Source organism: Patagioenas fasciata, chromosome 28 (assembly GCF_037038585.1).
Source record: "Patagioenas fasciata isolate bPatFas1 chromosome 28, bPatFas1.hap1, whole genome shotgun sequence".
NCBI lineage: Eukaryota > Metazoa > Chordata > Aves > Columbiformes > Columbidae > Patagioenas > Patagioenas fasciata.
Window position 1 is genome coordinate 5,366,559 of NC_092547.1, and position 23,420 is coordinate 5,389,978.

At 53.4% G+C, this 23,420-nt stretch overlaps 1 protein-coding gene across 12 annotated transcripts in view; it reads left to right on the top strand.

The window, feature by feature from the left end:
* LOC136113733 (cyclic AMP-dependent transcription factor ATF-7) overlaps positions 1–23,420 on the top strand; it is a 54,991-nt gene that overhangs the window by 15,355 nt on the left and 16,216 nt on the right. For 7 of the 12 annotated variants that reach the window (XM_065858932.1, XM_065858933.2, XM_071799910.1 and 4 more), the window contains 2 exons: positions 1,525–1,592; positions 22,636–22,732. In XM_065858932.1, coding sequence (XP_065715004.1) covers positions 1,545–1,592; positions 22,636–22,732 — 145 coding nt within the window. In that variant the 5' untranslated portion in view covers positions 1,525–1,544. Of the gene's footprint in view, positions 1–1,524; positions 1,593–4,498; positions 5,346–8,755; positions 9,624–10,813; positions 11,142–19,509; positions 19,685–21,866; positions 21,974–22,635; positions 22,733–23,420 lie in introns of those variants that run through there. The other 5 variants (XM_065858937.2, XM_071799907.1, XM_071799912.1 and 2 more) reach the window with 5 other exon arrangements.

A 23,420-nucleotide genomic window follows, 5' to 3' on the forward strand; every position in this document is an offset into this window, starting at 1 on the left:
GGCCCGGTCAGTGCTTGGATGGGAGACCAGCGGAAGCCAATGGTACCTGGGGTGGGTTGGAAGGGGTGGTCAGTGGGTCAGAGAGGTTCTCCTGCCCCTCTGCTCTGCCCTTGAAAACAGGGTTTAGTTCAGATACTACCAGGATATACTTGACGAACGTATGTGTATGCATACATACATATATGTATAATATATACAGCCGTAGTGCCCTGAGAATGCCTGATCTGGGAAGCTAAGCAGGGTCGGGCCCGGTCAGTGCTTGGATGGGAGACCAGCTGGGAATCCCGGGTGCTGTGGGCTGAGCCAGCACTGGGCCCTTGTGGCCAGGAAGCCAATGGGACCTGGGGTGGGTTAGAAGGGGGGGGTCAGTGGGTCAGAGAGGTTCTCCTGCCCCTCTGCTCTGCCCCGGGGAGACCACCCCTGGAATCTTGTGTCCAGTTGTGGCCCCTCAGCTCCAGAAGGACAGGGAACTGCTGGAGAGGGTGGCAGAGCCTGGCCCAGAAAACGGGGCCATTTTCTGCAGCGCCCGCGAGGCCGCATTCTTGGAGCGCTTTCTGGTGTAGCTCCTATAAATAACAAGTTCCCCCACCCTCTCTCTGCGTGGATTAATGGTTGGAAACGTGCTCAAGTTGACTCAAAGAGCCTGTGTCTGCGTTCTGGCCGCGTTCTGGTCCCGTTTCTGCCCTTGGCCGCAGCAACCGGCGCAGCTCGGAGCAGGAGCCAGAGCGCGTTTGTGCGGCGAAGCCCCAAGAGGTCGCGTTGGCTTTCTTACGGCTTTTTAAAGCCCCGCTATAAAAGCATCAGCGGGCGGAGGGAGCCGTTGCTTCTGGAGTTCGAGGTGGCGGGGGTTACTTTATTTACTCTTATTTTTTATTAATAAGAATAGCTTCACTCGTGGTGTAATAGGCCGGGGTGTTTTGTTATCCTTGGCTATAATCTGTGATAAACGGCTGCTGCCATCAACCTCCTAGTTTACCCACTAGGGAGCCGGATTATTGCCTTGTAAAACGGAGCACCACTCCTATAATCCCTTAATTAATTAAATGACAAATTTGAGCTCGCTCCCATTGAAAATATAACTTGTACACGGAGAGGACTTGGATTTATTTGATCGTTTCTTGCTCGCGTGGTTTCCCCCCTCCCCGCTATGGAGATCATCACCCGGTTTGCTTGCGCATCGGTGATTTCTATGGGCAATCGGTGCAGAGGGTGAAGCGGGGTCTGTGATGTCGCGGGGACGAGCGTTGTCCCCATCCCATGGGTGGTGACACATGGTGCACAAAGTCCCTTGGCCCTTTGTAGCGTTGCTGGTGGGAACCCAAGTGTGGAAGCACCTCCTTGGTATCAAAGAGCCCTTTGAGCACCTGAACCCTCCAAGATCCGATTCCAACTCGCGTTGAATTTTGGGTTCATTCCCCTTTATTGCGCGTAGCGCACAGGGATCCTCCTTCCCACCGGCTTCTGCTCTTGGTGTTTTGTGATTTTTTGGAGCTTATTTAACGATTCCTTCTGTTCTCTCCCCAGCTGAGCCCATCAGATGCGCCATGGGAGACGACCGGCCGTTCGTGTGCACCGCCCCCGGCTGCGGACAGGTACCGTTAGGGGATGCTTTATGGGGCGCGCGGCGCCGTGAATCAAAGCGGCTGCTTTATCGCCGATGCAAAGGCTTTAAAGCGGGTGTTTTACGCCATCACCGCGGGTAATCAGATCGCGGCGTTCGCGGTGCGTAAATCCCGCTTACGAGCCAGCGCGGCCGCTCCAAAGCGGCAAAACCCACCGGTGTTTTCCCGGAGCCAAGGCGCTCATCTCCCGTTAATATTCCCCGGTAACACCCGTGTTCTCGAGGCTGTTTCGCCGAAGGAGGGGTGTTCGCCGTGAAGCGGCCGCGGCGCTAGAGCAGCTGAGAATGCGGCGCTTGCTGGTTTGTGTTACGCGAAGCCCGAACCGCCTCGCTCTATTTTAAGCTTCTGAAAAAAAGAAAGCACCGAAATAAAAGCCCCATTGTGAATTTGCCCTCCGGGTTGGCTCCGGCCTCGCCAAACTCTCGCTCGCTTTTCCTGGGGCGAACGGCGACCACAGGGAATGGGTCGCTTCCCATGTTCAACCATGCAATGTTTCTCTAGGCTGAGAAACCCATTGGGTTTACTTGGTCTTGCGTTGGTGCTTTCCCAAAGCCGAGCTTAAGGTCTCCCCGGCGGCGCAGCCTCTTGGTGGCTCAATGCATCACATTAACGGGGATACCATGCAATTATAACCAGGGATGTTTTACCGCAAGGCGTTCAAAACCGGAGAATTAATTGGGTTTGTCTGTCTTCAAGCGTTTCAGCCCCAAAACACTCAGATGCCGTTTGGCTTTTAATTCGATATTAAGCGATGCGCACGCGCTTTGTTCTGTTTGGGGTCCGATGGACCCCGGCGTACCCCCCGCACAAATTCCTCAGCGTTTCCAACCCATTTTGTGCGTCTCTTGATTGAAATTGATGATAATTCTGCGTCCCCGAGGCCGCGCGGGAATTCGGTGACGCTTGATTTTCATAGCGCAGAAACGGGTCTGAAAAATCTCACGTGGGGACTCGAGGCTCTTTAAAAACACACAGAACTTCCTTGTTTTTGGCCATTCTGGCATAGTGAGGTGGGGTGCAAACTGGCTTAAGGACAGAAGCCAGAGAGTGGTGGTCAATGGGCAGAGTCCGGTTGAGGCCTGGATCCAGCGCAGGGCCTCGGGGGCAGTGCTGGGACCAATATTATTCAATACATTCATCAGTGATTTGGATGAGGGGATAGAGTGACTGTCACCCAGTTTGCTGGTGACACCAAGCTGGGAGGAGTGGTGACACTGGAAGCTGTGCTGCCATCAGAGACCTGGACAGGCTGGGAGTTGGGGGGGGGAAATGTAATGAAATAGAACAAGGGCAAGTGTAGAGTCTTGAATCTGGGCAGGAACAGCCCCAGGTTCCAGTGTAAGTTGGGAATGAGCTGTTGGAGCGGTGAAAAGGGACCTGGGGGTCCTGGGGACAGCAGGGTGACCATGAGCCAGCACTGGGCCCTTGTGGCCAGGGAGCCAATGGGACCTGGGGTGGGTTAGAAGGGGGGGTCAGTGGGTCAGAGAGGTTCTCCTGCCCCTCTGCTCTGCCCTTGGAAACAGGGTTTAGTTCAGATACTGTCAGGATATACTTGGGGAACATATATGTATATATATGTATATAATATATACAGCCATGGCACCCTGAGAATGCCTGATCTCGTCTGATCTGGGAAGCTAAGCAGGGTCGGGCCCGGTCAGCACTTGGATGGGAGACCAGCTGGGAATCCCGGGTGCTGTGGGCTGAGCCAGCACTGGGCCCTTGTGGTCAGGAAGCCAATGGGACCTGGGGTGGGTTAGAAGGGGGTGGTCAGTGGGTCAGAGAGGTTCTCCTGCCCCTCTGCTCTGCCCTGGGGAGACCACCCCTGGAATCTTGTGTCCAGTTGTGGCCCCTCAGCTCCAGAAGGACAGGGAACTGCTGGAGAGGGTGGCAGAGCCTGGCCCAGGCTGCCCAGGGGGGTTGTGGAGTCTCCTTCTCTGCAGACATTCAAACCCGCCTGGTTCCTGTGGAACCTCAGCTGGGTGCTCCTGCTCCATGGGGGATTGCACTGGGTGAGCCCTCCAGGTCCCTTCCAATCCCAAGCATCCTGTGATAGCCTCATGTGCAGCGTTTTCTGCCACTCGCAGCTGATCGTCCTCTTTTCCTGCTTATTTCTTGCAGGCTGCGTTTTATCTCGAACTTCTTTGCCTGTGAAATTGCGCAAGTCATTTATAAAATGTATTAGCTGTATTTGAGCACTTAATGACGTGAGGACTTCAATCACACAACCTTAAAATCGGCTTCAAACAAGCAATTAAGGCAAACAACAATGTATTTAAATTTAATCTCCCCCAATCTCCCACAAATGGCATATAAAGGTGGTTGCTTCCTCCTTTCGCTGTTCCAGCCTGCTGCTTATGGGTAATTCTGACAATTCTTCATGTTAATATTGAAATGTTGGAATCCGGGTAATTCCGAGCGCCGTGATTCATTGTGATCCAGCCCGACCTCGCGCGCCGTTTCCTAGAACGTCCTTCAATCCTCCGCAAACCGGAGCGTGCGTTAAATAATGATGATCCCAGCTGGATGTGGAATAGCCCAGCGATGGAGGTTTCGCCGCAGCCCTGGGTTAAGTTGTTAATTAAGGTGCTTTATTTCCACTCTGAACTTGCTCGGCTGCCGATCTGGTGAGTTTGTGTTCATTACAAGATCTTCCCATTGAATCCCTGTTGTCTGCAGGTGTTTCTGGCTGCTCCGTTCATCCCCATGGATCAAGCTCAAGCCTCTCCCTGTGAGTCCCGCTGCTTTAGGTGCCTTTTTAGCCCTTTATCCCACGCATCAGCTCCACCTTGAAGCTTTTAAAGAGCTTTTACCCAGAGCCATCCAAACCCTCATGGATGGACCAGCTCGAATTAACGCTGGGTCTGTGCCTCCTGGACAAGCGGAGCCCAATTGGGTTGTTGAGCAACGCATCTGGGAGCTTGGAATGTTACAAATAACCCAGATTTGCGGTGTTTCCCCAGCAAATCGCGCTGCCTTTTGGCACTGAACCCGACCCTAAGGAGCCGCCGTGGACCATCCCACCCCAACCGGGCTCTCTGTGCTTCATAAGGTTCGTTCTTTAAGGTTCTTTAAGACCTTTGGTTGCATTTTGTGTAGGTAAAAGACTTCTCTTCCAGGTGTAATCAGTTGTTTCTTTCGCGGTGTAGCTGATGCCAACCTCATCTGTTATGCCGTATGCCCCTTTCTTCCTCCTTTCCCTTCGCTGTTTCTATGCAGAAAGAGGCTGTAAAGCTCGTTGTTCATGGAAGGGGAAGAGGGGCCGGCCACCGAAAATAGCCCAGCAGCTCTCGCCGTCCCCCCCGTATCATCCAGACTCGTGCGCAAACATGTTTTGGTTGCTAGGGCTTGAATGGTCGTTATTTTTGGCTTCTGGACCCGATCGCTCCCCACCAGCGAGGCCGCAGCTGCCGCCCAAATGCGCCGCGTACGCCGCTTCCCAAGCCGGTTTCTGCTCCAAGGTGACAGGTGACACATTCTTCTGCTCCCCACAGGGACGTGTTCCCCCCCGATGGCAAACGGGGTAAATCCACCTCCGAAATACCCACCGCGATGCCTCGAGAACGGCTCCGTCAAACCTGTTCGGTGGAAGGAACCTGGGGTGGCGTGTGCTCCGCTAATTGATATTAGAACCTTCTAATCCCGTTTAGAACACAGGGGGCGAAAGTTGAAAGGTGTTAGCGAAGAATGGATAACGAGACGGCTCTGACTCATTAACACAAGGTAATTAAAACTCTGACCCGGCTGAGGCATTGAGAGCAAAGGGCTGGAAGGAAGGCGGCGGCTTCGGATGCTTCGTTAACCACGAGCAAAGGGAAATCACTGGGTGCGTGGCTCTGTATTTTCCTTTATAAACCGGAGTTAAACCCAGCTTAAGCGCCCGATGGCTGATGCAGGCGGCCTAAACGTGGCTGGAGACGCTGGGGTACCAAAGGGATGGAGACGCAGGGGTCCAAAGATGGGCACAAAGGGATGGAGATGCCAGGGGTCCAAAGGGATGGAGATGCCAGGGGTCCAAAGGGATGGAGATGCAGGGGACCAAAGATGGGCACAAAGGGATGGAGATGCAGGGGTCCAAAGGGATGGAGATGCAGGGGTCCAAAGGGATGGAGATGCAGGGGTCCAAAGGGATGGAGATGCAGGGGTCCAAAGGGATGGAGATGCAGGGGTCCAGAGGGATGGAGATGCAGGGGACCAAAGATGGGCACAAAGGGATGGAGATGCCAGGGGTCCAAAGGGATGGAGATGCAGGGGACCAAAGATGGGCACAAAGGGATGGAGATGCAGGGGTCCAAAGGGATGGAGATGCAGGGGTCCAAAGGGATGGAGATGCAGGGGTCCAAAGGGATGGAGATGCAGGGGTCCAGAGGGATGGAGATGCAGGGGTCCAGAGGGATGGAGATGCAGGGGTCCAGAGGGATGGAGATGCAGGGGTCCAGAGGGATGGAGATGCAGGGGTCCAGAGGGATGGAGATGCAGGGGTCCAGAGGGATGGAGATGCAGGGGACTAAAGGGATGGAGATGCAGGGGACCAAAGATGGGCACAAAGGGATGGAGATGCAGGGGACCAAAGGGATGGAGATGCAGGGGACCAAAGATGGGCACAAAGGGATGGAGATGCAGGGGACCAAAGGGATGGAGATGCAGGGGACCAAAGATGGGCACAAAGGGGTGGAGATGCAGGGGACCAAAGGGATGGAGATGCAGGGGACCAAAGATGGGCACAAAGGCATGGAGACGCAGGGGTCCAAAGGGATGGAGACGCAGAGGTCCAGATGTGCCTCTTGAGGTTTTCCCAAGCGTCAGAATGGAGGAACATCTGGATTAATTGAACTGTTGGTCCACTCCTGTTGCCCAAACTAACAGAGGGACTGTAATATTGAATATATTCCACTGGGAGCCGGACTTGTCCCAGTGCTGCCTCCCCACTGCGGGCCATTTTGCCTTTTACAAGTGACACAAATCATCGCTCAGGCCCCGCTCCCCGTGCCACAGTTACACAGGCCATTTCCCTTGGCTTTTTAAACCCCCCCTTAATTTAACGATTTATTCCCTGGAAGCCAGGGGTCCGAGAAACACCAAGCCCAGAACTTTCACGAGCCCACAAAATGATTTTTCTTCTTTGTGGTTTATTGTATCCTCTTATCTTGTCATATAATAGAAATAATGTTTATGGCATTGAGGCCTCAGCATCACTTGGCATTTAACCAACCTCAAAAGCAGTTTATTGCTTTGTATACTCTGCTGCCATGACCATTATCCCTTAAATCTCTATTGCTTTGTAATATACGAGGCAACAAATGGCTTCTGCGATTGGGTAAATGTGGAACTGAAGCTTAGGTGTGTTTTGGAGCTTGTATAATCCAAACGAATATAGATTATTCCTTGTACACGAGTGCTGGTGTGGAGCGGATGAGGACGGGCCTGTCCTGTCCTGGGCGCTGGCGGGATGTGCGCCGGGGCGCGCGGTGCTGCGCCGTGGCATTGCCAGGCGGGGGTTGGTGCTGGCGGCAGCCTGGGCTGCGGTTCGGACCCGCACGGCTTGGTCCCTTCATACCCTGCGGCTTTGGACCCGGGCATCTGCATCCCCTTGTACCCATCTTTGGTACCCCTGCGTCTCCATCCCTTTGGACCCCTGCATCTGCATCCCTTTGGACCCCTGCATCTGCATCCCTTTGGACCCATCTTTGGGACCCCTGCGTCTCCATCCCTTTGGACCCATCTTTGGGACCCCTGCGTCTCCATCCCTTAGGACCCATCTTTGGGACCCCTGCGTCTCCATCCCTTTGGACCCATCTTTGGGACCCCTGCGTCTCCATCCCTTTGGACCCATCTTTGGGACCCCTGCGTCTCCATCCCCTTGGACCCATCTTTGGGACCCCTGCGTCTCCATCCCTTTGGACCCATCTTTGGGACCCCTGCGTCTCCATCCCTTTGGACCCATCTTTGGTCCCCTGCATCTCCATCCCTTTGGACCCATCTTTGGTCCCCTGCGTCTCCATCCCTTTGGACCCATCTTTGGGACCCCTGCGTCTCCATCCCTTTGGACCCATCTTTGGGACCCCTGTGTCTCCATCCCTTTGGACCCATCTTTAGACCCCTGCGTCTCCATCCCTTTGGACCCATCTTTGGGACCCCTGCGTCTCCATCCCTTAGGACCCATCTTTGGGACCCCTGCGTCTCCATCCCTTTGGACCCATCTTGGGACCCCTGCGTCTCCATCCCTTTGGACCCATCTTTGGGACCCCTGCGTCTCCACCCCTTTGGACCCATCTTTGGGACCCCTGCGTCTCCATCCCTTTGGACCCATCTTTGGGACCCCTGCGTCTCCATCCCTTAGGACCCATCTTTGGGACCCCTGCGTCTCCATCCCTTTGGACCCATCTTTGGGACCCCTGCGTCTCCATCCCTTTGGACCCATCTTTGGGACCCCTGCGTCTCCATCCCTTTGGACCCATCTTTGGGACCCCTGCGTCTCCATCCCTTTGGACCCATCTTTGGGACCCCTGCGTCTCCATCCCTTTGGACCCATCTTTGGGACCCCTGCGTCTCCATCCCTTTGGACCCATCTTTGGGACCCCTGCGTCTCCATCCCTTTGGACCCATCTTTGGGACCCCTGCGTCTCCATCCCTTTGGACCCATCTTTGGGACCCCTGCGTCTCCATCCCTTTGGACCCATCTTTGGGACCCCTGCGTCTCCATCCCTTTGGACCCATCTTTGGGACCCCTGCGTCTCCACCCCTTTGGACCCATCTTTGGGACCCCTGCGTCTCCATCCCTTTGGACCCATCTTTGGGACCCCTGCGTCTCCATCCCTTTGGACCCATCTTTGGGACCCCTGCGTCTCCACCCCTTTGGACCCATCTTTGGGACCCCTGCGTCTCCATCCCTTTGGACCCATCTTTGGGACCCCTGCGTCTCCACCCCTTTGGACCCATCTTTGGGACCCCTGCGTCTCCATCCCTTTGGACCCATCTTTGGGACCCCGGCGTCTCCATCCCTTTGGGACCCTGGCATCTCCATCCCTTTGGACCCATCTTTGTACCCCTACGACTTCATCCCTTGGTACCCGTGCATCTTCATACCCGCACATCTTGGTCCCGTTGTACCCATACGACTTCGTCCCTTTGTACCTGAACGTCTTCATCCCACGTGTCTTGTTCCCTTTGTACCCCTGCATCTTCGTGCCTGTGCGTGTTGGTCCCCCACATCTTCATCCCATATGACTTCTTCCCTTTGGACCCGTGCGTCTCCGTCCCTTTGGACCCGTGCGTCTCCGTCCCTTTGGACCCGTGCGTCTCCGTCCCTTTGGACCCGTGCGTCTCCGTCCCTTTGGACCCGTGCGTCTCCGTCCCAGGTTCAGGCGGGGACCAGCTCCAAGTCTCATCCCTGCAGGTCTGTCAGTGTCTGAAGCTCCTCACATCGTTCAAGACAATAGATTGCGATTAAAAGCAGCAGAAGGACGTAGTGGAGCAACCGGGCAGGTGTGTGGAGCAACCCAGAGGTGAGAGGAAGAAAGCGCCCGTGCCCGTTCGCTCTACCACAAAGCATCTTTGTTTTGCTCTAACATCAAAGGTTTGTGCTTCAGCCATGGCGTGAAGCACGAGGTAAGGACGTAGTTCATCTCCTTTACTCCCACGAGAAGATGGGAAGGGACATCCCAGCCGTGCGGAGCATCCTGACACCCCCGATGCGTTCGGTTCGAATACGAGCGTGTACGGGAACACTCGTGTGTTGATGGAGCGGCCTCCGTGGGGTCTGATTCCCGAGACCTGATTCCTGAGGGAGCCAGACAAGCAGCCTAAGAACATTCAAAGAGGTAAAAATTGAACCTTTGAGAAGCTTGGGCCTGACCTAACCTGTTAGAGCAAGGAGGAATGGAAGTGGTGATTACACAGCTCTAACGGCCTGTCCTCCAGTAGAAATCGTGACTGTGGCTGCGCTTGGACACGGGTGTTTTCTGGAAGAACCGAGGCTCCCACACCCCGCGATTTAACAAGGTAGGAGCTGTTGGAAACCGGAGTCTTAATAATCAGGGTAATTAACGCTGGACAAGAGCAGAACCCACAGCCACCGCTTGCAGGGCGATGGGGCACGATCGGCACCGGCTCTCAGCTCCGGGGGGTCCCCGGGTGACCCCAAAACCACCATTGTCATCAGGGCCGTGAGCAAAGGGCTGGATCCCCGGGACACATCGAGCAGGCAGATACCAACATGAGAAACCACGGGTGCGAATGACGGGGCGAGGATTAAACCCACAGCCATTAGATTGCAAAGCTGAGCCGTAAACTCCGCTTGCTCCTCCGGTGTTTTAAATGGGGGGAAACGCCTGAAACTCTGCGGCGATCAACCCCGAGCCGGCCTCGCTTCGCATCTGCAGCTCCTTTTATTTGCCGCAGCCGAAACACAACCCTACAGAGAAACATCTCGCTCGCAGGTCGGCTGGTGCTTTACAGGCTTCCAGAGTTAATTATTCATTCCAAATTAAGGCCTTTGCAGCTGCACGTGGAGCAGGAGGTGGCACAAGTCCGCGGAAAAGCCGCTCGTTGGGTTGTTAGCGTGGAAAGAAGGGGATTAATGGGAATTGTAACTCACGGGGTGTCAGCGGAATGAAATGAGATCTCCCACCTCTCGCTGAAGGTGTTTTTGGGAGGTGGGGAGGGGAGAGCTAATTTTGAATAATAAGAAGCTCGGCGAGGCATCTGAAACCAGTAAACGTTTATTTTTTACACTCCTATAACTTAAAAATGGCCAAACCAATTTCAACCAAATTGGATAATAAAAAATACTGCTCCTAGGCTGAGCCCCTCTATGCCAAGTTCCAGCCTAGAATGAATTTTTATGACCAAATTATCAACCCCCTAGAAACGAAGGTTTAAAATGGAAATGTTGACAGACCTTTAACTACAAAAGCGCTATCATAGAACTTCTTTTTTTTTAATATATATATATATAAAATGGCCGCTTTAAAATATAGTTAAGACTTAAATATTATTGAATAGCGGCGTTTCCTGGAGGTTGAAATCTCGGTGCTCTGGCCGGGATTCAGCTCTTTGCGTTTGACACGCGGCTCTCGAACAGAAAACAGCCCCAAATTGCCGAATTATAGGCGATAAATACAAGCGGAGCAAACTGGGGGTGTCCTCCCCCCTTTCCCGCTGCTTTTTCGCTCCTCCCTTTCATGTTGCAGGTGAATGAGCTTCCCCCATCACCCAGCACCCCCAGGATGGAGCTGCGTTAGAACCAACAGAGACTTTGGACGTCGCTTTAAGCTCTCGGGGTAACATCTGTGCCAGGTTTATTTGTTAAACCTCCAATGGATGCAGCAAAATCGAGCCTGAAATGGCAAAAAGCACCTTGAGCTCACGTTAATTCCTTCCTAGGTTGGATTTTCCTTGAAATACCGCGTTGTAAATCGGGGTTTTACCCCGGGGATGCACAAACCCTCCTTAGGGTTTCTTAACCGTAGCGGCTGCTGCAGCGGTGAAATGAAGCGATTGCACATCTGGATTCGAGGGGTAAGCCGTGGTTTACCCCTCCGAGCCTCATAACGCGTCGGAGCCACTTAAAACCGAGTTTAAGGTCCTTAGGCCGGCGGGAGGGCACAGCTGCTTTGCCAGGGGCGGCTTGCAGAATCAGCAGCTATAAATATATAGAGACAGCGCACGCGTGCGCCGGGATCTCTGCTATATAAACAGCCATATATGCATATCTATATGTTAACATGGAGATATTGTGGCTCCCAGTCCTGGTTTATCAGGGCTGTTGGATGCAATGTACTTAGGGATGTGTTGGCAGCAATGGAATAATGAGGGGGGGTTTCCTATTCCTTGGTAAAACTGCAAAAACACCCAAAAAGGGCCCTCGCAGGGACCCTTTTTGCCTCCTTTTTTATTGTAAAGGACTCTTAAAACCACGTAGTTTCCCCTCCAAGCCAATTAATCTCAGCCCTAAAGCTCTAGATCGGCGCAAACTGATCCCGAGTTTAACTCCGTGGGATCTTCCAGTGCAAGGAAACCCTGTTTTTCAACCCTTTTATTTCCCTATCTAAATCACCTCATTTGATTCTTTTATTCCCATGAGGCGCTTCTCTAATCCCTGTTTGCTTCTCAAACCGTGGCTTTGCAAAACCCGGCTTTGCAAAACCCGGCTTTGCAAAACCGAGCTTTGCAAAACCCGGCTTTGCAATGGTGCAAAGAGGCAGCTGCAGATGCTCCCAGTAATGAGAAAACACCTCAAAAACCCCATTTTTCACCTATATTTGTGAAACAGGGCGCTGGCTTTGGAGCCTTTAGAGGGTCGCTCAGCAAAGGCGCGAGGTCTTAAGCTGCAGTTTAAGCCCGGCTTAAGCTCAGTGTTGGATTTTCCCTGCTTCTTTGGAGCTCGGGGGGGTTTTATGTCGGGATTTCCTGATGTTCCCAACAACCTGGTGGGTGCTGTTTGGTGTTGCGGGGGTTTTGGTGCTCAAACCTCATCGCTACGCGTCTCCTCATCTCAGTAAATTCATAATGCTCTGTACTTTGCTCCATGACCAGGTTTATCCCCCAGCTTTGCTTATGGTACCTTTAGTTCTCCAAAAGGCGCGTGATTTGTGGGTTTTTCTGCGTAAAAACAGTCGAATTATCACTTAAAGGCAAAAAATAACGTGGGCAAAACCAACGCTTTGGGAAAAACACAGGGTATTTTTGGCCCGTGGAGTTATTAGCAACCAACAAGCCTGCGATCTGCTTTGATTCCCTATCTAAATCACCTCATTTGATTCTTTTATTCCCATGAGGCGCTTCTCTAATCCCCGTTTGCTTCTCAATCCCCGAGCTTTGCAAACCTGAGCCTTGCAAACCCCGAGCCTTGCAAACCCAAGCTTTGCATTCCCAAGCTTTGCAAACCCTGAGCTTTGCAACAGCACAAGGAGGCAACCGAAGATGCTCCCGGTAATGAGAAAACACCTCAAATCCCCTCCTTTTCCCCCAAAGCGCCGTTTGGTGGCCGCTCCGCCCCCTGCGGCTTTTGCTACGGGGACCAAAACCCCCGAGCATCCTCTTTATCATCTCAGGTCCTTTCTTGATGCTTGGGTGCAAAAGCTCCCTATACGTTCATTTATTCCTATCAGCTCTTTAGGAAGGGGGAGCTTTAGGAAGGGGGAGCTTTAGGAAGGGGGAGCTTTAGGAAGGGGGAGCTTTAGGAAGCAGCAATAGGGGCACAAAGACCCACTGGGAAAGGGAAGAATTAAAGCACCTTTAGGGCTTTTCCTTGTCCCTGCACACGGTCGAGGTGCGGAGCCCCCTTTGCGCACACAAAGCGACTCATTCTGTTCGCTTTGCCGCAGTTCAGCCCTTCCCTGGGTCGCTAGAACCGGTTTTAAACCAAACCGCGTCCCGGTGGAAAAGCACGAGGCTGGAGATCCCCCCGCAACCGCGCTAAATCGGGGGGGTCATTTAACACCTGCGCCTTGCTAAACCGCCCCCCAGCCCCTGCGCCAGCTGTTTGCCTCCAGTCATTCTGGTACACGCTGGATTAAAGTCCTAAAATCCCCCCTGAGAATAAACAGGGAGACAATAAAGACCCCGTGCATAGAGGGGCTGGGGTGGGCGAGCCCACAGCAGCGCCAAACCAGCTATAAATTAATCCCAGCACTAAACCCCGCTCAATTAAACCGCTCCGGCAAACGAGGGTGTTGAGTCGGTTCGGCTTTGGGGGGGGTTTGGGGTGTTTTTTGCGTCCGCGGGTTCTTTATGAATGAGGCGTTAGAGCCGGGTTTATTTGGGGGACAGGGTTTTATGGTCACCGGGATCATTGTCAGCAATTCAAGCATCACTATATTGATCTGTTTAAACCCTTTAGTGTGGCCTTTGGATACAGAGACGAGCGGCTCGGGCTCTACAAAGCTCATTTATAACAATAGATACTCAACGGGCTGGATTTGAAGCTTCTAAGCTAGGCTTAAGGTACGGAGCAGGTTGGCTGGGGGTGTCTTGGTTGCTTTGCGTTGCCACCCCGAATATTCACAGCGCTGAGGATTCCGGTCTTAATTCAACCTCCTGCATTAATTCAGCTCCTTGGGTGTTAATCTGGGCTTTTGTCTCGTTGGCTGGAAACCTTGAATATTTGCAAGCTCCGGAAAACCAAAAAACCCCCCAAATTAAATGCGTTTTGCTGCGGGTTTTATGACCTACAGCCCCATAATGTGGGAGGAACAACTGCGAAGCCCCGAAGGGGATGCGAGGGAATCATTTCGGGGACATCGAACGGCGCTGGAGTGGGGGGGAGAAGCCGCTCGTGTTCCCTTTGCCTCCATCTCCTCGCTTTTCTGCTCCTATTTCAATGGTTTATCCGCTTATTTCTATCAGGGGCTGCAGGTGGAATGTGGTGCTAAATGGGTTTAACGGCGTGAGGATGCAATTAGAAGCGAGAGAAAGCACCGCAATGCCACAAAGTGAAACCGGGGAGGTCAATTTGGGTGCAAAAAGGCTGTTTTTGGGGTTCGGTTGGGTTATTGAGGGCGTAGAGAAGCTCGAGCGGTGCGTCGGGGGTTGAATCAGAGGGGAGCGAATGGGGTAAAACCCACAAGGTTTGGCTTCCCCCTAAACCCGGCTTGCAGGGGAAGCTCAAACCCGCTGCAGGATGGGGGGGGATGATGAGAACAACGCGGAGCCTGCTTGCAGATGGAGCCGGAGCTCAACCCCTCCGCTGCAAACCATCAATCTCGGGGGAAAAAGAGCCGAGGAGAGGGGTCACGGGAGCCTCATCGGGGCGGGAGCTGCAAACGGCCCATAAATCACCAATTCCCATCAAACAGGTGGCTCCTCCATGAGCCAAACGCCCGCTCCGCTTTCCTTTCCCCCTTCCGACCCGCGGCGGCGGCTCCGGTGAAATGCGGGGCTCGGGTTTGGGTTGGAAAGCAAAGCGTGGCCCAAACCTGCGGGAAAAGGATGCGGAGAGGCACAAAGGGAGGAAGAGCGGGCGCTTTGGCGCTGGGAAGCTCTTTGTGCTCCTGGGAATGAGGGATTTGAGGCGGCGGGGCTTGAATTTGTGCCCCAGCGCCTCCGCTTGTGTGGGGCTGCGCTTCCCTAGGGCTCATTCCCATTAATTAACGAACAGGGGATAAACCCCCGAGCTGCTTTAATGGTATTTAACGTGATGCCGTCTCCAAGCTGCCCCGGGGGAGTTTTGCCCTCAGGTCTGCAAAATAAAGCCCTAAACCCCCCCATTTTTCAGGCGGCTCGCGGTCCATGAATGGGCGGGCGCGCACCCAAAATGCCGAAGAATTGGAGGAAACGGACCTTCCAGCGCATGAAAAGCTGAATGGGGGGACCGAGGTGGCGCTCGGGGTCAAGGCCGAGCCGCGGCACAATGCGCTAACGATGCGGTTTTAATTGAGCATCGGCCGGGAATGCGTCACCGTCCCCTTGGCCCAACAGAGACCAAGCAGCTACATCTTAGTCCTGGTTTTAGCCCCATCCCCTGGCTCAAACCTCTTCCTCGGTCATTTTTAAGCTTGTGTCGCGGTTCCAAGAGCTGCGGGGACACCCAGAGTCCCCCTTATCACCCATAGCCCAATGTGGGGTTTGCAGCACCACATCCAGCGGCTTTTCCAGACCCTCCCGAAACGCGACCCCTCGGGTTTGCAGCCAAATCGATCAGCTCCGGCTCACATTTAATTACTTTTACATTCTGGTTTCTCATGGTTATGCTGAGAAGGCTTTCCTGCCATTCTTTTCACTCCGTGAACGATCCCTCCGGTGCACGGGGGTGGTTTGCGGAGCTTTGCGCCCGCATTGCGTTTCTGTGCCGCATCTCAAGTCTTTTGTGTGGGGGGGTTATGTTATCCCTCCTCTTTCCCTTCTACCGCTCGCTCCCATTTCTTTGTCCGCATCGCTTTGTGAACAGCACCACTCCATCATTCCCCATTCCCTCCCTCCCCATAGTTTCCCCAATCCCTCAGCTCTGCGGTGGGGCTGGGATTTCCCGGCCCCTTTTCCCCGCTCTCCATCCCCCAAAAAGCAGAAACGCTGAGCTAACGACTCCCCAACCTTGAAACGCCGCTGTGATTGCCTTTGTTAACACATTGATCTCTCTTCCCGCAGCTCCGGCGCTCGCGGTCGCGCTCGCTTCCCTCTCCCAACGCCCCCGTGAAGGATGGAGCCGTTTCCCTTTGTATTTGCGCTGCCCGGGAGGTAGGGAAGGAATTGAAGGTCACGCTCGAGAGTGGCGGCGCTGCTGGGATTCGACTCAGGGACGTAACAATGATTCACGGCCACGCCGGAGCCATCGGGGGTTCCCGGGGGGGCCGCCGTGGATCCCGAGTCGCTGACGCTCGGCGGCTCCACCCCCTCGCTCACCTCCCTTAATTACCGCTGCGCCTCTCCTCTTCGCTTCTGCGGCAGCGGTAATTAATACACAGGGCTTTAATAACCTGCGCTTTGCGCCAAACGAGGCTTAAAAATGCTTCGCCGTGTGGAAGTAAATAACGAGCGCCCTTCCAGGTTCCGGCGCCGCGGGCTTTGTGATCTGCGGCCCTCGAGCGGCCCTCGAGCATCCTTTGAGCGTCCTTTGAGCATCCCTCGAGCGTCCTTTGAGCATCCCTCGAGCGTCCTTTGAGCATCCCTCGAGCGTCCTTTGAGCATCCCTTGAGCATCCTTTGAGCATCCCTCAATCGTCCTTTGAGCATCCCTCAAGCGTCCTTTGAGCATCCCTCAAGCATCCCTCGAGTGTCCTTTGAGCATCCCTCGAGCATCCCTCAATCATCCTTTGAGCATCCCTCAATCGTCCCTTGAGCATCCCTCAAGCATCCCTCGAGCGTCCCTTGAGCATCCCTCAATTGTCCCTTGAGCATCCCTCAAGCATCCCTCGAGTGTCCTTTGAGCATCCCTCAAGCGTCCCTCGAGCATCCCTTGAGTATCCTTTGAGCATCCCTCAATCATCCTTTGAGCATCCCTCAAGCATCCCTCAATCGTCCCTCGAGCACAGGACGATGTCGCTGCCCTAAACCACCCCCCATTAGAGATTCAGGAGCCTGATGGTCCCTGCTTAAGTTTGCAAAGCCAGGTTTAGGCTGCGCCTTGTGTGCCTTTTCCCTCCCATAAACCCCCTCAGGCGCCCGGTGCTTTTTCTACGTGTGCCCCTATTTAAAAAGGAGAGCAGGTTGGGTCGTGGCCCTTCAGTGTGCGGCTGTGATTTTGGAAGCACCCGCTGTCCCTTTTGGGTTAAATCCAGCCGGATTTAACGCTTTCCTGGCCGGGCCGCTCGGCTCCATAGGGTTAACCATTATTCTTTTGCACCCTGCAGCTCAACTCAGGTGCTGTGGAGCTGAAGGGGAGGCTCTACCACGTGAGACTTCATTCTCTTTCTTTATATAAAGTTGAACACGGGGTTTATCGAAGAGTTTGCCCCGCGTGCCCTTGGCCGAGCGCTCCTCTCCATGTGCCGATGCCAGATGGTTGCTGTGCCCCCCCCCCCACAACACCTGCATTTCGGGAAACCCTCTGGGATGAGCGCGGCCGCACAGACGGCGATGGAGTTATTTACCTCCCGGCGCCAAACGCTTTGCCCTTCTGCCCGAGGAGGACGCCGCGGGGTCCGGAACCCGCTCAGCTCCGCCTGCAAACTGCGGGGAGGTTTGTGGTTCAACCTCGGTATTGCGTTAATTCAATAGGAGCAAAATACTGGGGGGAAAAAGGGCAAATTGTGGTGGTTTGCGCAATGTTCACCCCAACCAAAGCGCTTGTGAAAGGGCTCTGGGGCTGTTCGGTGGGGCTCCCCCAACCAGCACTGAGTATGGTATGGACGCAGGTCTGTATGGACGCAGGTATGGACGGAGGTCTGTATGGACCCAGGACCACTGGTATGGACGCAGGTCTGTATGGACGCAGGTATGGACGGAGGTCTGTATGGACCCAGGGCCACTGGTATGGACGCAGGTCTGTATGGACGCAGGTATGGACGGAGGTCTGTATGGACCCAGGGCCACTGGTATGGACGCAGGTCTGTATGGACGCAGGTCTGTATGTGCACAGGTCTGTATGTGCACAGGTTTGTATGTATGGTATGTGCGCAGGTCTGTATGTGCACAGGTCTGTATGGACGCAGGTCTGTATGTGCACAGGTTTGTATGTATGGTATGGACGCAGGTCTGTATGTGCACAGGTCTGTATGTGCACAGGTCTGTATGGATGGTATGTACACAGGTTTGTATGTACACAGGTTTGTATATATATGGTATGTACGCAGGTCTGTATGTATACAGGTCTGTATGTACACAGTTTGTATGTATGGTATGTACGTGGGTCTGTATGTACGCAGATCTGTATGCACACAGGTTTGTATATATGGTATGCATGCAGGTCTGTATGTACACAGTTTGTATATATGGTATGCACGCAGGTCTGTATGTACACAGTTTGTATATATGGTATGTATGCAGGTCTGTATGCACACAGTTTGTATATATGGTATGTACGCAGGTCTGTATGCACACAGTTTGTATATATGGTATGTACGCAGGTCTGTATGTACACAGGTCTGTATATATGGTATGTATGCAGGTCTGTATGTACACAGTTTGTATATATGGTATGCACGCAGGTCTGTATGTACACAGTTTGTATATATGGTATGAATGCAGGTCTGTATGTACACAGTTTGTATATATGGTATGTACGCAGGTCTGTATGTACACAGGTCTGTATATATGGTATGTATGCAGGTCTGTATGTACACAGTTTGTATATATGGTATGTATGCAGGTCTGTATGTACACAGTTTGTATATATGGTATGCACGCAGGTCTGTATGTACACAGTTTGTATATATGGTATGTACGCAGGTCTGTATGTACACAGTTTGTATATATGGTATGCATGCAGGTCTGTATGTACACAGTTTGTATATATGGTATGTATGCAGGTCTGTACGTACACAGTTTGTATATATGGTATGCACGCAGGTCTGTATGTACACAGTTTGTATATATGGTATGTATGCAGGTCTGTATGTACGCAGTTTGTATATATGGTATGTATGCAGGTCTGTATGTACACAGTTTGTATATATGGTATGTATGCAGGTCTGTATGTACACAGTTTGTATATATGGTATGCATGCAGGTCTGTATGTACACAGTTTGTATATATGGTATGTATGCAGGTCTGTACGTACACAGTTTGTATATATGGTATGCATGCAGGTCTGTATGTACACAGGTCTGTATATATGGTATGCATGCAGGTCTGTATGTACACAGTTTGTATATATGGTATGCACGCAGGTCTGTATGTACACAGTTTGTATATATGGTATGTATGCAGGTCTGTACGTACACAGTTTGTATATATGGTATGTATGCAGGTCTGTACGTACACAGGTCTGTAAAGCAAGAGGCACAACCACTGGGCCCCCGCAGTCCCCCCCGCCCAAACCACCCCTTCAGGTTCCTCTTCCCTGCGGTTTTTGGGGGCTGCCCTGCCCAAAACGCACCCAACCCGCTCCCCCCAAAGCGACGTTGCCTCCTTTTGCGTTTCCACAGCACCGAGCGAGCACAACCGAGCTTTTCCCGCCGCCCCCGAGCCGCGAAGGCGCCGGGGGTCTCGTCGCCCACGCTTTGCCGCAGCGCTGGAGCCGCAGCACAACCCCGAGCGGCCACCGAGCCGCCCTTCCCATCCTTTACCTCCCGCTCAGGTCCTTTTTGTTCCTCCCCCGTGCAAACGGGGCTGGAATGACCTTGGCTCGGGCATCCTGGCTATAAAACCCGCAGCTGCTCCCCCTCCCGCAAAACCCTTTGTGCGCTCCGCAGCTCTTTAAACACCCATACGTGCAACACACGATCTGCTTAACGCTTTACACTTGGGCTGATGCCTCTTAAACCCTCGCTCTTCTCATTTATCCTCGCAGAGGCTCCGGCTCTTCCCTCCTCGAGCAATAAGACGCTACCACCCAAACCACCTCGGTAAACCGGAGCCACCTCCAAAAATCATCACCGCGAGCTCTTCCCGGGCTCCGAGCTCTTTGGAAACCTGGGGGACCCCCGGGGAGGAACCGGCTCCAAAATCTTAGTGCGTCGTCTCCCGTAAGTGTGTAAAAATGAGCCGCTTTGGTGGGCGCATTCTTTCAAACCAACAAGTCTTTTGCGGCGTTATCTCCTCCTCGCCCATGGAAAGGGGCCCATCTGGGGATTCACATAATTGTAATGGTCCCCCCGGCCTTTAAAATCCATGAATCACTCCGGTATCGGGGCACTTTACACGCATTAGCGAATTAATCCTTACAGCCTCCCCGCCAGGGAGGGAATTATCGTTGTCATTGCTCACATGGGTGAGACGGAGCCCAGATCTGCGCCAGAACCTCAGGGGGGGTTGCCAGGGGGTCACATCACTCAGCGCCGTCACCTTCGGGTCCCCGGGGGCGCCCGTGACCCCGCATTCGTTACCGCGGCCGTCGTGGCTGCGGATCCATCTGAGCCCCGTCAGGGCAGGATGGATGGGCAGCCCGGGCTTTGCAAACCGAACCTCGCGCGAGGTTTTAAATGGGGTGACTTTAAGCTCGGCTTATCCACGCCGGACCGCACGTAGCGCGGCGCTTTCACCTCGGTCGCCACGCAGGTGCCGCTGCCTTTTGTTCCCCCACCTCCGTATCCAGGTGTCTGGACCGCGTTTCTATGCCGGGATGATGGTTGGAGCGGCGCTTGAGCTTCCCCGCGTTAACGGCAGCGTGTTAATTATGATTAATTCAGCCGTGTGATGAGCCTGATGGGGACAGGTTTGGCTGTACCGGGGCTCACCAAGGTAAAAACCCCTATTTTACAAACCCCACACTTGGTGCTCTATTAAAACCCAGAAATCACTGTTAAGGTTAAAAAGCTGTTGGGAGCCACAAGGACCCCGACACCCACAGCATCCAACGCACTCGTAGGTTGGAGAAAAGCCAATAAAAACCCTTATTATTATTAAATCTCGACTAAAAATGAGCATCCTGCATTAGTTCTGATGGAGCTGGTGTGTGGGTCCAGCTGGAAGCGTTGTGTCCTATTAAATACCCTTTAAACGAGCGCATTTATTCATGGAGCTGTCGCAGCCCGGTGAGTAAAGAACGCGGCTTGCCCAGCCGAGATCGCCGCTCCTTCCAAAAACCCAGATCGAATCCAACCAAATCAACCCCAAACCCCATCGCTTGGCACCGAGGAGGGCGAAAAACCCCCAAATCAGGGCTGATTTCCCGCAGCGCGAAGCTTCCGAGCCCCAAAGAGGCTCCGTCTTTTTAATCCCGACGCCCGCAAAATAGCGGCTGCAATAACACCGCTGCGTGTCAGCCGCTGATGGAGGGAGATTAAATATTAAAGCCGGCGCTGTGGCTTTAACTCATTCCAACCCCCCCCTTCCTTTTTTGCACCCCCCTGCTTGGTGCTGTGTGTTAAAGGAGATGATTTAGAACCCCGGTGCCAGACTCGGCCGCCGGCTCTGGGCGCTTGCAAATGCATATGGAAAGATATATGGTGTCTGTGTGCATTGCACAGAGAGCTCCCGAGCCGGGAGCCACATAAAGATGTTAAATAGAGCCGTAACCGCACCCCGAGAAGGAAAAGCGCCCTAGAAACAAGCAAAAAAACGGCAAAAAAATAGCATAAAAACTGGAGCGAAATGAAAGATCCTCATAAATCCGGAGGTAGCAAAGCCGGGTTTGCGGGGGGGAGCGGCACCGAGTTCCCTCCCTCGTCCTCTCGCTTAAAAATCTCCCTAAAAATTCCTTTGCCGCTACAAAAATGAGTTGGAGAATTGGGGATTTTGTGCCTTTGGCTCCTTTCCTCGCCCCCCGCCCCTGCATTGTGCTCAATATCCACCCCAAACCTGCTCCTCGCAACCCCATTCCCTTCTCCCCGCTTACCCCAACCCACCCATTTTCCTCCTCAACAACCAAAAACGTTAAAACCCAGGGTGGTTTTGGGTTGGGAAGGTGACAAAACATCTCCCCCACTCCCCTTTATGGCACAATGTGAAACGACCCTTTCCCTTTTGTCCCTTTGTTCGGCGGCGCCGAGATTTGCGTCTCTATTCCGGAAAACGAGCGGAACCGAATCGGGGTGCGCTTAGCAAAACCGTCGGTAAATGCTATTTAAGCTTTATTTATAGCAAAACCGGACTGCAGGTAAAAACCTCGTTGTTTTTCCCCCTTAAAACCCTGATATCTTTAATTTCTTTCACCCCGAGCGCCGGTTAAGTCACCATCGATGCGTTTGAAGGGCGCTTTGCATAATGCGGTTGTAACTGTGGCTCGGGGGAAGATGGATGCGACGTCCCCAAATGTCTCCGCGGCAAAGAAATCAAGGAAAACCCGCAATTAACTCATAAATAAGCATCGGGAAGTGAGTGAAAACGGGGGGGGTCGCGCTCCAGCTCGTCACCCGGAACAGGTGGCTTTGCGTTGATTCATTCGGTGGGTGGTTTAAGGAGAGAATTGGAGGAAACTAAGGGGGGAAAGGGGAACCGCGCGCTGGAGACGCCGAAGCGAGCGCCGAAAACGCTGCGGTACAAAGGGTTTGTCGCAGTCTATTAGGAGAGGCCAATCCATGGCGGGGTCGTTAGGATGCTGCTCGTTAACCCCCTCCCTGCCTCCATCCTCCCAAGGGCGATTGAGCCCCTTTGTCCGCGTTCCTCCCTTAAAACCCCAATTGATTCTTATCCCTGGATTCTCCCGCAGGTGGGATTTGCGACGGCGAATAAAACGCACGTTCCGCTCTCCAAAACCACCCGAAAACACCCTTTGTGACCCCCCGATAGCGCCGAATTCGTCCCCCCCGTCACCCAATGATAAAGCGGCGCATCTCACTGCGTCCCCTTATGGCTCCGGCGCTTAAAACCCCCCATTATTAACACCATTTCTCCCCCAGAAACCCCGCGGAACGGCTGCGTTTTAAAGCAACCCATCCCACTCTGCTTTTGCTCAACGCTCGGCTGCAGGACGGACCCATCAAACACCCCCCGAAAACACCGTTTACCCCCCATTTTGGCGCTTGTTTCGTTTCAGAGGTTCACAAACGAGGACCACCTGGCGGTTCATAAACACAAGCATGAGATGACATTGAAATTCGGCCCGGCTCGAACCGACTCCGTCATCATCGCAGGTATGCGCCCATTAATACACCAGCACCAGATGCACCGCAACACGTCCCCGCCGCCCATAAAACCCCTTGTGATCTGCATTTAATCAGGAGGAGAGGAAAGCCAGAGGCTTCCAGAGCTCTTTTTTTCCCCTTTTTTATGGTAGTATCAAGTTTTGTGGGGATTTTTGCATTTTTTTTTTAATTCTATTCCTTCTTAGCGCTCGCCCTTTTTATTAAGGCTGGGAGATTTATGGCCGCGAGGCCTCTCGCGTCGCCGCTTGTGCTTTGAGGACGATGAACCGAGTCTAACAAAGCCGGGTTCCTCTCCCCAGCCCAGGTGGCGATTTTCTTGAGTTAATAAATTAAAACGCTGCCGAGTGTGATTGCAGATTGGCCGCTCATCGCGGCCTCTATCAGATCGAGCCAAACCCAATCTAAACATCTCTATATTGTCTGGCAGCGCATCCTTGCCGCTCACAGATATTCTCCCACCTCCTTGGTCCCTTGTAACCTCTGGTTCCTAAAGGGCTTTGTCCTTCACTCACCCCATTTCTAAAGAGGGCGCAGAGCGGGAGGCTCGGCTTAGCTCGCTAAAGCTGGGTTTAAATCGGGGGGAGCAGCACTGGGTCCGGTCCCATCCTCCTGTTTGCTGGTCCCAGACAAGCGTGTTCTGCAGCCAGGCTGAAACAGGCTGGGTTTAGCGCAAAGA